At 40.3% G+C, this 15,224-nt stretch overlaps 1 protein-coding gene across 1 annotated transcript in view; it reads left to right on the top strand.

Annotated features, from left to right (window-relative positions):
- Nucleotides 1–15,224, top strand: part of Pla2g4a (phospholipase A2 group IVA) — a 138,851-nt gene that overhangs the window by 39,796 nt on the left and 83,831 nt on the right. The window contains exon 3 of the mRNA XM_021197604.1: nucleotides 3,653–3,734. Within this exon, the coding sequence (XP_021053263.1) occupies nucleotides 3,653–3,734 (82 nt within the window). The remainder of the gene's footprint in view (nucleotides 1–3,652; nucleotides 3,735–15,224) is intronic.

Genomic DNA, 15,224 nt, shown 5'->3' with positions numbered 1-15,224 from the left:
GCCTCACAAGAGACAGCTATATCAGGATCCTTTCAGCAAAATCTTGCTGGCGTTTGCAACAGTGTCTGCATTTGGTGATGTCTGATTATGGGATGGACCCCTGGGTGGGGCAGTTTCTGGATGGTCAATCCTTTTGTCTCAGCTCCAAACTTTGTCTCTGTAACTCCTTCCATGGGAGTTTTCTTTTAATTCCTTCTATTTGTGATTTTCTTTTATTATTTCTTTGACTCATCTGTGCACTTGCAAAGTTGATTATCTCTGTGTATTTAGGGGACTTTATGAATCTTCAGTCCTTAATTTTTAGTTCATTTAATTTCATGTGTTATGAGAACATTGTTTTATTTCAGTATTTTAAATACATTAGGGAGTGCTTATTGTTTACTTTGGTGAATATGCATATGAGGTTGAGAAAAATGAGTGTCCTGATGGTAGATGAGATGCTCTATAGGTATTTACTATACACAGTTGACTGACTGAACTCTGAGCTATGTCTTTTCAAGGTTTGTGCTTGCTGTATCTGTTACTGGTAGAGGGCTGTTAAAATCTCCAGCTGTTATAACAGATCTTGCTGTTTCTTCTTGCTCTTATATATTATATTTTGCCTCATGTATTCATGATATATTATTTGACACATCCATATTAAGGATTACTATATCTTTTGAAGAATTTACTCTTTCATCCTAAGTAATACTCCTCTTTATTCCTGATTATTTTTTTGCCTTTATGTTTGGTCTGTTTGAAATTAATACAGCAAACCAGTTTTCTTTTGATTAATGTCCACCTGGCATATCGTTCACCATTTTTTACATTTGTAGTGGGCTTACTCCATACAGCTAATGCAACCTAATTTTAACATACGCTAGAGAAATGACAACCATTTTAACAAATGTTGACACCCACCTCCCCACCCCCCCCACACACATTGGATCAAAAAACCCTATTGAAAGACCTGGAACTTCAATAGTACTAACTGATAAACTTTACAATGTAGACATAAACAATGACATTTTCAAAAGAACTTTATATGCACAAGAAATAGTACTAAGAATTAGCTTAGGCATAAAGTGTTTGCTGTGCAAGTATGAAGATCTGAGTTTAGATTCCAGCATCCATATTAGTTGGGCATAGCAGGAGCACACATCTGTAACTCTAATACTGGAGGATGAGTGATGGAGACTAATAGATCCTGGGGCTGATGGGCCAGTCTTTTTTTTTTTTTTTTTTTTTTTTTTCCCAAAATGGAGAGCTTCAGGTTCACAGAGCGACCCTGTATTAAAAATTAAGGTAGAGAGGAGGTTGAGGAAAACACTAGATACTGGCCTTTGTCTTCCATCAGTACATGTAAGAGTAAATACACTTAAATGCAGATATGCACACATGCAAACACACACACACACACACACACACACACACACACACACAGAGAGAGAGAGAGAGAGAGAGAGAGAGAGAGGTACAAATGGCCAGTGAATGTTCAGCATCCTTAGCTATAATGGTAACAATCCTGACATGGATATGGACAAAGAGGAATGTTGATTCGCTACTGGAGGGAGTGGACGCTGATATAGGTGATATGAAGTAGGGACTCTTCAGAAAGTAGAAAACAGTACTGCCATATTACCCAGATCTGTCATGCCTGAGTATATACCGCACACAGACATTTATTGCTGTCTTCTTCACAATATCTAAGAAATGGAAGCAACCAAGATCTCTGTCAAGAGATGAATGAGTAAATTGTGCTACATATACATTAAAGAAGGTTTACTTGGGCATAAAAATGAAATAATGAAACTGAAAATAGCTATGTTACGTGGAACAATCCAGAACAAGAAACGCAAGTACCACATGCCTCTTATACCTGGAAGCTAGCCTTAAATTTATGCACAAACGTGTGTGTGTGTGTGTGTGTGTGTGTGTGTGTGTCTGTGTCTGTGTCTGTGTCTGTACATCTTGAAAATAAAATTGAAATTATAAGAGGGGATGCAAAGCTCAGGAGGGAGGTGGAAAAGACAGGCTGATGGCTTGTATGTGCCATGAGAACAGAAGGGAGGATGCTGATACGGAAAGGAAGGGGGCCAGACAGAAGTTCATGGAGGGCTCTAGGAGAGGAGTACGAACTAGGACAGTGTATAATGAATGACATGTGTGTTTAAGAATGCCATGATAAAACACATTATTTAGTGTGTTTATTTAAATTAAGTGACTTGATCCCTGGTGCTGCCTAACAGGAGCTGGTGGAGACAGACAGGCCTGTAGTCCTAGCTATTCCATAGGCAGAAGCTGGAGGACTCAAGTTCAAGATTAGCCTGTGATGGCTAGAGGCCCACTTGAGCTGCATAAGACCCTGTTAATCTGTGAGTCAGCCTCAGTTATCTTTTAAGCCTTTTGCCTATAAATGATTACTACTCCAAAGTATTGCCATTATCTCAGATTTTAAAAACATTAATTTTAAAAAGTGATTTGTTTGTTTTATGTATTTGAGTGGTTTGCCTGCACATGTGCTTGTGTATCAGATGCCCACAGAGATGAAGGCCTCAGAGACTTCAGGACTAGAATTACAGGAAGTTGTAGGCTGCCATGTGGGTGTTGAGAATTGCAACAAGCACTCGTAACTGCTGAGGCGTCCTTCCAGTCTAGCTTTTTAAGAAATAACTGTAGACATTTTATCTTCCCGGTAGGTGTATTAATATTAACTGAAGTAGACTTCCATAAGCTTGAAACAAGCAAGAAACAAAACTTGTGTTTTAACTATTTTTCTTTTCCTTCCTTCCTACCTTCCTTCCTTCTTTCCTTCTTTCTTCCTTCCATTCTTTCTCTCTTCCTATCTCCCTTCCCTCCTTCCTTCCTTTCTTTCTTTCTTTCTTTCTTTCTTTCTTTCTTTCTTTCTTTCTTTCTTTCTTTCTTTCTTTCTTTCTCTATTTCTGTTTCTCTCTTTCTTTCTTCCTTATTTCTTCTTCTTTTTTTTTTTTTTTTTTTTTTTTTTTTTTTTTTTTTTTTTTGTTGCTCTGAAAACTGTGTACATTCCTACTTCCCTATTTGTTTTAGGGATCTGGCTTCCATTTCGGCCAGGTGTTTAATGACCCTCCTCCCTGTTAATTTTATTATGTGCTCACAGATTTCCAAGCTCTTAAAAAAACAGAACACTGTTTTGAACATCGTTTATAACAAATGCATGTAAATCAATAAAAGTAGTTCATTTATCATTGCTTTCGGGCCACTGCGTCAGAAATGTCATGCAGAAGACTTCTGGTGGGTTCTGGGTAGCAGCAAGAGAAGCAAACAAGCCAAGTGATAAAACCTTCTTGCTCGGGGTTCACCTCTCTGAGCAACACTTCCTAGTCAGAGGACAAAGCCCAATTGTGCTCCTGCTGCCTGCAATCCTGATTTACATTTTCCCCTCCAAGTAGCAAAGACTATCTCATGCTCACAGTTAAGCTGTAGTGACAGCTTACTTAAGGCAAGCACTAACCTCCTCAATGATTCTGTGGTGGGTGAAAAGAGAGAGTGGAAGAGGAGCAAACTCTAGCATCACAAAATGTTTCTGGTATGTGTGTGCTGGTTTTCAGCGAGCCCATTCTTAATCTGTCTCAGGGAAACAAGGAGATTCCTTGGGGTAATATTTGTTTTACGTTTCTTATTATTTGATTTCTAGGTGGAACACCAGTATTCCCATAAGTTTACTGTAGTGGTTCTACGTGCCACCAAAGTAACCAAGGGGACCTTTGGCGATATGCGTGAGTACTTGATTTGTTGTGCGGCTGGAGATGGGGATTATGTATGTCTCAGGAGGTGGGGGACTTAGTGTTCAGTAGCTTGATTCCTTGACAAGCCAGGGGTTTTTCCTCCTTAAGTGCAATTACCTGTGAGTGTTTGAATCATCCTGAGGCTCTTTGTCATCTGTCAGGATAGCCATTTACTTTGTCTTTACATTAGCTGAGAGCAGCTGCAGTCCGACAAAATGACAATCTCATGACATAGCTGTGTGGAATTCAAAGTTCTATTTCATCCTATTTGGAAAGAGTGCTGAGTCAGGACTTCAAAAAGGCTGCCTTTGTGAGGTATTGTGCTTATAGGATTAAAAAGTGCAGTGCACGGAATTCTTCTGCCTCTGAGTGTTTATTATGTATGGGATAGCTATAGAAACTGGTGTAGGACACAGCCTGGGGATCAGGTTGCATTAACTTGTTGGCTGTCTCCTTCGCCATGCTCAGCAACACTTTTCCTTGTTCTTCTGAGAAGGCCAAAGCTCAAGGGTGTGGAATGCAAAGAAAAAAAAAGTGTAAATATGGTGAAGGTGAATTTGTGTTTGAGTATTGCTATAGTCGGGGAATGGGTGGCTGAACCAGCAGAAGTTTTGGAGAAAGGATAAAAAGCATACATTTAAAATGGCCAGACACATGGGCAGCAGCTCAGTGTACATTTCAGAAACACACTTATTTTGTTTCTCCTCAGCCCACATATCACTCTCAACAAAGACTTCTGACACCGGGTGTGTGGGGATTTTCACCACCAGCAAGGAAGCAATTGATTGTGAGATAGACATCGGCAGAGTCTTTTCCAACTCAATTCAGTGTGTCCAATTTTGGCTGTGGCTAATTTTGGATCACACAGGACTGTGTTCCCAAGACTCCTCTTTTTTGCCTACACTTACAAGTATGGGGCAAGCTCCCACTTTTTAACTTGGGCTTCTGACCAACTGGTGAATGAGTAGTGCTTCCTTAGCTCCCAATTCATTTGCTGGGAAAATGGCTCATGGAGCCAGGGAAATATGTACATTTATCACTTTGGTATGGCGACATCTGTAAGGCACTTAAATGAAGAGATGGACCCAACATGGTGGCAGATACCTTTAATGCCAACATAGTGAGTTCCAGGAAAGCCAGGGCTATGTAGATATGTAGAGAGTCTATCTCTAAAAAGAGAGAGAGAGAAAGAGAGAGAGAGAGAGAGAGACAGAGACAGAGACAGAGACAGAGAGAGACACAGAGAGAAACAGAGACAGAGGGGGTAGGGAGACAGAGAGGCAGACAGAGAGGCAGACAGAGACACAGATCAGGGTGCAGAGTTCCCTGGCTTCTCCAGGCATCACCCTTTGAGAGCCTCTCTAGTTCAGCAGATCTGATTTTTTTTTTTTTTCTAGTCCTGTGCTTTGGGGCTTTTGTGGGGACTACATCATGTCTCCTGCTGATAAAACTGGAACCCAGCAAGGCTTGTCTCCTTAAGTGTTTTTTTCTTGACCTATCTGGACATAATCGTCCTCTCCAGGGGGTGAGGTAAGCCTCTTCTGGAATCAGTTGCCTCTTATGACTTACTGTTACACTGGGCAGGGTGGCCAAATAATTTCTTGATGGTCAAAGGGAAGAATAAAGTTCCTGTGATCTGTCAAGAAGGTGGGAAATGCTAGTTTCTATGGCTTGTCTTGGAGAAGAGGTCATGATCCAGGAGCCATGGAGGAGAACAGAATGTGCTTGATCACAACACATTTGCAGAGTGACATGATCCAGAGAGCCATGGTGGTGAACAGGGGGAATCTCAGGCAGAAGGAATCTTGGGTGGAGACTGGCTAGCATAGGTCCAGCATTGCTATTAAGTAATAGAAACTAGATGGGCATGCATGCCTAGGACAGCAAGCACTAAGGAAACCAGGGCCTGGGAGGGAGACCATTGCCTATATGGTAGGAAGTGGCACTGAAGTGGCCAATCACAGGACCGCGTTTTCACTGAAAATGTTCGGACAACAATAGATTAGATGTTTAAACAAATGAAGTAGTTTGGTGGATAATCAGGAAATGGTTTTGTTTTTTTAAAGAATAGGAAGGACTTGAGCTTGCTTGAAATATTAGTGAAAAGGCTGAGAGAGGAGAAAGTTAAATACTAAAAAAGAATGATTGTGAAGACGAAGCCCATGCCATCAGTAAATGCAGAAGAAGCAGGAGGTTGGTGGATGTCAGCACTAAGAATGGGGCTAACTCTAACGGTGCTGGTAGAGCTGAGCATAAGAATAGCAATTTCTGGGCTGGTGAGGTGGCTCAGTGGGTAAGAGCACCCGACTGCTCTTCCGAAGGTCCGGAGTTCAAATCCCAGCAACCACATGGTGGTTCACAACCATCCGTAACAAGATCTGACACCCTCTTCTGGAGTGTACTTACATATAATAGATAAAAGTTATAAAAAAAAAGAATAGCAATTTCTTCAAAGCTAACGAGACTCACTGGTTTAGCACGTTGAACATTATGCTTCTGTCTAGCCTGCCTAATCCCGCTTGTCACTGTTGTCCTTTTATTCTTAATCGACCTTTTACAATTCTTTGCCCTTCTGTTATTTTAAATCAGAATTTTCCATGAAAAAAAAAGCATATATTAAGTACACAGCCAACACTTACCATTTCTGATATTAGTAACCATGTCCCAGAGAGACTGGCAGCTGCCTTTTTCTTGCCTGATCCACAACCCTTAGTCAAAACTCTTAGGAGTGGAACGGGTCAACTGTTAAATGAAAAGGCCTTTCTTCTTCTTGGGAAGCTCTGTGCCAGTAACTTGCCAACCATGCAAACAATAGTCCTGATTTGACTTTTACAAATATGGCTTTTATCTCTTACACAAAGCAGCAGTGGTCCTCCTCCACCAATGCTCATTCTGTTGTGTAGAGACAATGGGTGTGGCTACACTTGGGAAACAACTTGGACTCACTGTGAATATGTGTATATTAGCTAGAGCTGTGTGGCCTCTGATAGTCTAGACTGATAGGAAAGACTCAGATAGTCTCACCTGGTGTGGACTGGATTCCTTTGGAACCTGAGGTGTTTACTGTAATTACTCCAGGAAGTAGACTAATGAGAATAGTGATGAGTTGATTTCTGTGCCTACAGTGGATTTGACACAGGTTGGACCATTGGGCTCCAGATATGTCCTTTTAAAAGTAAAGGGTTCATGAGAGGAACTGCCACTGAATATAGGTGAAAGGCCAGAGTTAAGGCTCAATGATCGTGTTTAGTCAGTGTTCGCAAGACCTAGAACACATGAAGAGCAGAAATCTCCCTATTCCATCTGTTTATTTTACATATGTGAGTGTTTTGCCTATGTGTACCCATGTGTCTATAGAAGTTAGAAGAGGAGGTCTGGTTCCCTGAAACTGTGGGCACTAGGAACCAAGCTTGCAAAAGGAACAAGTGCTCTTTAATTTCTGAGCCATATCTCCAGCCCCAACCCATTTCCATTTTCTGCTGCCTGCATTTTTTGAAAAGTAAATGTTAGCTCTACATGTTGGTATAGAAGAATGATGGCTAGCATTTTGACTACATTTTTAAAGGGGTGGGGCATTGTTGCCAGCTTCTAGTATCAGGTAATGATGTGATAGAAGTAGGAATACACAAGGAGGAACAGAGGGAACAAGAACAAAACCCAAACCCAACTATCATCATCACCACCACTCCCATCACCACCACCACCACCANCNCCACCACCACCATCACCACCACCACCACCACCACTCCCACCACTATCAAGCAGCAAACGAGCTTCATGGCAAGTTTGCCTAAAAAGAAAAGGCAATAGTTAAGGCCAAGGCCTCACGTTTTTAGAAGCTGCATGAGGCTACAGTGAGGAAGGTATAGGATCCTCATCTGAGATAAGTGCTGATGAACTGGAGCTGTGTGAATTAACAGTTTAGCCAAATGTAGCAAGTTGGCTTGCAATAACTCTTAGCAAACAGATCAGTATAGGAAACTATCAAAAGTATTTGAAAACCATATAACTACTACAAATATCTAAGACCTAGAAAGTCAAGATAGCAGAACCCTACACCCTATTCTGTTTTCTCATGTCTATATTTAAAAACAAGTTCCCATTAAATTCTCCATGTGGATAAACAGGGAGAGATTACCATCATGTTGCTTTTGTATGGTGGTCTTTCTCAAGAAGACTGAATATCGGGTAGCTGTTTCTGTATCCGAATAGGCTTTGGCTTTTAGATAATACTAACATCATACTTGTTTTTATTTTATCTACTGGTGAATTATCCCATTTTTAATAGCTATACTTGGAAACTGCTTTATGCGTTAAGTGTTATAATAAAACAGGCATCCAATAAGCTGTGTTTTTAGGAATTATAACAGCTCATAAAATTACCGAATAGCTAACTGTTGTTCTAAATGAGGTTAATGACAAGGTTGACCTGGAACTCACCATGCAACCAGGCTGGCCTTGAACTTGGTACCCTCTTCTATAAGCCTCCTTGCTACTGGAATGTGAGGTGTATGCCACCACATCCTACTCTAAACTGACATTTTAATCATAACCCATCCTCATTTGTGGCTTTTTGCCTTAGGGTTCTGGTCAAACAAGAACAAGATAGTTGTTAGTCTCTTCTGGGCATGGCTGATGATCTTAGAAGCATTAAATGTTGATACTACTCTGCATTGTTTGTACCTCATGTCCCAGAACCAACCACATTCTGCATCAGTGTCGTCAAGGTTGATGGAAATGCAGTTTGAAGTTCAAATTTTCACCTGGCTAAAGATCATGACCATATTCTTATTTCTAAAATAGGTAGTTGGCATTAAATTGATATACTCTTACTTTTGAAGTCATAGTCAGTTATTGTAGATGTGACCTGCAGCAGGCAGTGTGAATGCGTAGGTTGGGAGCTGAGTGTTGGTATGACATTTATTCCATGACTCTTCTAACAGAAGTTGTACCTGTGGGGAACAGCTGCAGTGGTGGCAGGATTTCAGTAAGTTCCTCCTATGTCGACACAACCATGATGGTGAACTAACTGTGGAAACAAACAAATAGCTGAGGGGCAACTATTTGAGTTCCTGTACTGAGTTTTTCCTTCTTAATTTTAAAAAGTGCCAGGGAATACATAAGTCGTGGGACAGCAGAGGCCAGTTCCAGAGTTTAGAAGCAGATAAAGTTAAGCTTCATTCTCTGAGAAGAAATGAGACAATGAGTCTATTGGGCTTTGTTCAAGGGGGGGTCTTAAAAAACTAATGTAGAGCCAGCTATTGGATGGAACACAGGNTCCCCAATGGAGGAGCTAGAGAAAGTACCCAAGGAGCTGAATGGGGCTGCAACCCTGTAGGTGGAACAACAATATGAACTAACCAGTACCCCCTGAGCTTGTGTCTCTAGCTGCATATGTAGCAGAAGATGGCCTAATCGGCCATCACTGGGAATAAAGGCCCCTTGGTCTTGCAAACTTTATATGCCCCAGCACAAGGGAAGGCCTGGGCCAAGTAGTGGGAGTGGGTGGGTAGGGGAGCAGGGGCGGGGGGGGGTATAGGGAACTTTCGGGATAGCATTTGAAATGTAAATAAAGAAAATAATAATTAAAAAAAGAAAAAAACTAATGTAGAGATTTTAATATGTAATTATTGTTGGTATCTACGGAAGAGGATTTTTGTGTTTAATCGTAATTGAGACAGTCTTATAATGTAGCCCTGGCCGATCTTGAACTCATTACAGAACTACTGCCTCAGCCTTTCCAGTGCTGGGATTCCAGGGATGTTATAGCATACCGAATACTTAAGGTCACTTCTTGACCTCTTTATTGGACACTGAGAACTTTCCTCTGCAGATTTTACCCTGAAAATTTCAGAATTTCTAAAGATACTTATAGGACCATAGGTGGGCCTTTCTTTTCATTGCTCAGGAGACAGCAGAGCTTAATGAGGACTTTTAAACAGAACAAAACAAGTTTTTATTCTTTTTACTGCTCCAAGGACCTCAGTGCCTACTCAAACTCAACTGGTCACCTTTTTGTCAGGTCCTGTATACAAATGAATATTCTCAAGCACCTATGCACTGCATCCCCTATCCAAGGGATTCCTAGTGCTTAATGCTCATTCATCTTAGTTGTTGACTATATCATATTTGTCTGGTATTTCCTCTGCCTTTAACCACTGCAGCACTATACACATTGTTTATTCACCCCTGCAAGTAGCTTTGGTTGAGACAAGGCAAACATTGTTAAGAATGTGTTGTCTGTGTGAAATTCAAATAAATATCATCATTTGTACAAATTGCCAGAGAATATGAGGTGCAAAATCAAGTTTACTATCAGAACGCAAATGCCTTTTTGAAGATTTGTACGTATGTACATATGTATGCCTGTGTGCCTGCATTTGTGTGTGTGTGTGTGTGTGTGTATGTGTGTGCTTGTGCCCTTGTGGAGGTTAGAAGAAGGTGTCAGTGTCCTCCTCTATTTATTCCACTTCTTCCTTTTCAACAGGGGCTCTCTTAGTACTCAAGAGATTGCATTTTCTTGGCTAAGCCGAAAAGCCAGCAAGCCCTATTGATTGTCCTGTCTCTGTCTCTCTGAAATATGGACTTAGAAATGTATGCAGGAGACCTGATTCCTTGCATAGTGTTGATCTCAGGCTCAGGCCTCATGAATTCTAGCAAGTATTCTTAACAGCTGAGCCATTTCTTTAGTGTCATGGAAGAGTTTTTAAATATTTTAGACCACATGTCTTTATGGACATTCCTGGTATGCCTTGATTTTACTAGCTTCTGAGGAAAGATACTCTACAGCTTCACTTCCATCTTCAAGGAAAATGCTCACTTAGAAGGAATCAGCAACAATTCTGAATTGGCACTTAATGCAGAACAAACACCTATGACATTCCAGAAATAATGATCGAAATGCCTTTAAAATTAGTTTTGACTACATGTCCATGAACAAAGTGATTATTAAGCACACAATATTTGCAAATGCTCAGTGAGTCTTGAATTACACTGTGTTGTATATTTTGCATTCTAGTGATCACTCATTCTTAACACATCAATGAGTGGTCCTGTGACTTTTTATGCTCACACTCAGGGAAAGCAACACTCAATTAGCACATTTCTAAGTCACCTTAGGTTTGACTTTGGGTCTGTTTTGGTCAATTTGACACAAGTTGAGGTCATCTGGGAACCACTGCATGGATGATTCTGAGTCATGATTTAAAGCTGACTGAGCAAGCCATTGTGAGCAAGTCAGTAAGCAGCATTCCTCTATGGCCTCCACTTTAGTTCCTACCTCTAGGTTCCTGCCCTGCCTTCCCTTTGTGGTGGACTGAAAAAAGTAGGAAATGAAATAAAGCCTTTCTCCCCCATGTTGCTTTTGGCCTTGGTCTTTAACCATAGCAAGAAAAAGCAAGCTTAAGACTAAGCCCCAACTCATTAGAGGTAAGTGAGGGGAGTGTGGGTGGTCTCCCTTTTTCTCTAAGAAACTACAAAATTCTAGGTGTTTAGAATTTCCTACAGTGCAGAAGGAAAGCCCTCAGCAAGCATTGATGATGACTGTCACTGACTTCCATCTTCAGTTCTATGGTTTTATGGATCCTGGCCTTCTGCTTTTGACAGGAAATGAATTCCCTAAGGGGAGACTTTGTCTTGTTTGTGCAACAATAAAGGGAACTTGTGAACCTCCATAGGATAATGATGCTGAGCCCAGACCCATGGCTACCAGATCAGGCCTCACACAGTGGGTGAGAATCATAGCTTTCTAACCCTTTGGAATGCAAGGAAGTTAAAATTCATGTGAATTTCAGGAAAGATTGTCATCTTTTTCACAACTGGTTTTAAAATTGTGTGTGCGTGACACAAATGTATGTTCATGTGTGTTAATGTTTTGCATGCATACCACATCCCATATGTGTAGTCATAGAAGTCCACAAGTGTCAGTTATACTTTCCACCTTGTTTGATCAGCTCTTGTTCATAGCTTCAGACCCTGGCTACCTGGTATGCAAGCTTCCAGGAATTCTCCTTCTTTCTGTGGGGACATTGCGACACTTAGTGTCTTTTCTGACTTTATGTATTCTGAGGATCCATAATTACATCACCACGACTGCACAAAATGGTTTTGTTTTCAACCTACTGAGCCATCTCCCAACTCACCTTTTCCAGTCTTATTTTTAAAGCATCAACCTAAATTCCTCATTTAAGTCCACCTAGTTAAAGCCTCTTCAAAAGACCACAAGTCCTAGTAATTCCCAGTCACAAGCGCCCTGTTTCTAGACAACCTACATGTCCTCTCTCTGACTTTGTTTACTTTGTCTTGGAAATGTAAACATTTGAGTTAGCATAAGTTACTTATCTGTGTGCTAGATACACCGCCTGTTGTTGTGGAACCATTTCCTGTATCCACATAAAAAAAACCGTAAATACTCTCAAACATCTCAACTAAGAGCTTAAGGAGTACGGCGGAAATAAATCAAATTGATGAGCCTCTCTTTACTGCCTCAGTGAGGAGAGGATTGGAAAAATAGCTTCATGTTATTCCTCCTTTTTAGATTATAAATGTCTGTGTTATTTCTGTCCACATTTTATTAGAAGTTTTCTGAAGGACACAGTATAGAGATTTTTATTAGTCATTACGTAGTTTAATTACAGAATTTCAAATCTTAGTCTTTGTAACTGACCTGACTCTTTCCCGTTTGTTACCCTGATGTGTGTATTTGGTAAGTTGTTTCTCTAGGATCAGCCTTTAGATTATGACTGAATCTGAGATTTTTAAGAGTTTACTAATGTGTTTGGAATGTTTTTGAGTCCACCCAAAAGTTTAAAGGGCTCTAAAGCTAATGAAATTATTCCCCAGTGGCCATTTCATAGGAGATAATTTCAAGATGAGTCAAGTGTCTCATAACATGTTTATCTCACATGTCTTCGCTCTAAGTGACAATGAAGAGAATGTGTTAGGCATGGAGAAGTACCAGGTGCTAAAGTGCTAAAGTGGAATGTTTTCCACATCTGCTTAGAACGTCACATCCTATGTGAGTTTTCAAATGACTTTAGGAGTCCATTTAGACATTTTCCTCTGCACTTAAATTTGAAGAGGTTTGTGTGTGTGTGTGTGTGTGTGTGTGTGTGCGTGTGCGTGTGCGTGTGCGTGTGTGTGTGTGTGTGTGTGTGTTAATTTAAGTCTTAGGGGTTCAGTTAACAATACCATTGTGTATTTCAGTAACCTTGGCTAGGTGGAATTTCACCCCTTTACTAAATAGAGTGTTACAGCAGTATAGGTGTATATAGGTGGCATCGAAGAGAAAGTTCATTACCTGTCCCAGTAGGATCCCTGTGCACTGCCCATGTGCTGCGTTGAAGGCTCAGCCATCATCTATTCATTTTGGTCCTCATCTCTCCTGTCTCATATAGGAGCATCCTTTTGTTCCAGCTTTTATTTTTATCTATACTTTGAAAGGCCAATGTTCAGCCAAGTGAGAACAAAAGCTTATTTTCCAAATCTCTCTTACAGTTGAGTTATATTCAGTCTTCTTTGCATGCACTATGCACATTCTTTTTTTTTTGCTGAAAAATTTATAAAAGGCTGTGATTAAAATGTAAAGGAATTAAATTTTTAAAAAATGAGATTAAACTTACTTAAGTTTCCAATGTACTTTCTTAAAGTTTCTGTGTCAAACAAAATAGCCCCTTGACTCTAAAATTTTAAACATTTGTATAAACATGTCTAGCATGTTTTAAAGTCTTTTTCCTGAAAATAAAAACTGTTATGGTTTTAGAATTGTGTGGAACTGAAATGGTTAATTAAATATTACTAAGATATAGTTGGAATATCACCAAGTATCACATCTCCATCCTTAGAAGTAATTTTCTGTTTTTACAGCTCCTTAGATAGATCAAAATACTTCAAGTTTTGCTCTTGTTTTGTTTTGTTTTGTTTTGGCCAAGGCTGATCTTGAACTCTATGTGCTGGGGATGAACTTGAACATCGAACATCTTATCATTCCGTCTCTACCTCTCAAGTGTTGGGATCACAGGCATGCACCGTCATGTCTGGCTTCAGTGAAATCACTTAGATAAAATTCCAGATAAAATTCAAACACAAACTGTAATAGCCACATGGGAATTTTGACTTTGGAAAAGAAATATTAAGGAAACATAACCAAGACTTATTGTAGCACTTTTCCTTCACTAAGGTAAATGCTGAGTGTTCCTGAGTAGTCAGGGCTTGCTGAGTCCTTCAAAAAAAATAAGAGAAACATCCTATCTATGGCAAGGAACTACACTGAATATGGCTTTCCCACAAAAGAGGAGGCTGTGCAGAGGCTGGAGCCAGCACTGTGTGTATGGATAGGCTCATGTGGCCACTGTTTATCAACTGTGTGACATGGGGGAAGCTGCTCAGCTGCTTCACGTCTAGACACCATTGACTGTTACCTGAAGTGACAGTTACATCTTCTTCTCAGGTTCCTTCACAGCATAACTATTTGTTAAATAACCAGAGGGGCTGAGCAAAGTTCTCAAGACTTTATATTCATTTCTCTCCTTTCTGATATTCATTTCTCTCCTCTCTGTCCCAGATTGGCCTTGACCTCACTACATAGCCTAGGATGACCTTGAATTTCGAATCCTCCTGCCTCCTCTGCGTGTTGAGATTACAGGCATGTCTGGTTTGGGGAGTACTGAGATTTAAGTGGGGATCGAACTAAGTTCCTTAAGTGTGTACAGCAAAGACTTTACCAACTAAGCTGTCCCCCAAGACCTAGGAGTTAAGACAAAAGCATTTTTGTTCCCTTCGCAATGGTACCACAGAGACTTACATAAGATGGTCATACAAAAGCAACAAAAGTTGAATTTTGTTGGAGATCCGCAGATATCATATTGTTTCCACTTCTGTACTTTCCCCTGTTTTTTGGTGTTACCCTTCAGTATTTTTAGTCATAAGGACTCCAGTTCTTACCCTTTTCTAGAGGGAGCATGGGCTGATAACTATAAACACCTACCCCGAGGCATTCCTGTTCTGGTAAGAAAATATTCAGGGAGACTCAGAATTTGCTTTTCAGTCTTTCTTTGAAATACAGATGAAATACAAATAGGCTTGGAAGAAGTGGCTGGCACTAATTTGTTTTGAAATACAAATCAAAAACAACGGGGGCTATGTTACGAGAGTTAGGGCATATTACTGTGGAGTAAAATGGAGATAAGGTTGAGCCTATAGTGAGGCCCACCTGTTCCTCAGTGTTTCTCATTATTAGATAATCTTTTATGATATTCATTATATTCTTGTGATGTTTTTCATTTCATAATTTGCTGTTGGCTTCGCCATTTCACCATTCAGTACTGGATAAGAAATAATGGATCCCTGTCAGGATTTACAGTGTAGTACAGACAGAAATTGCTTAAAATTGCTTTATTTGCTGCAGCTAGGAGTGTGGCTTAGAGAGACTGAGTTAAATCCTGTTGTTTGTTTTCTGTCCATATATACTTCTGTGCATGCATG

This window comes from Mus pahari, chromosome 5 (genome assembly GCF_900095145.1).
Source record: "Mus pahari chromosome 5, PAHARI_EIJ_v1.1, whole genome shotgun sequence".
Taxonomy (NCBI): domain Eukaryota; kingdom Metazoa; phylum Chordata; class Mammalia; order Rodentia; family Muridae; genus Mus; species Mus pahari.
This window is presented reverse-complemented; position numbering and strand designations above follow the sequence as displayed.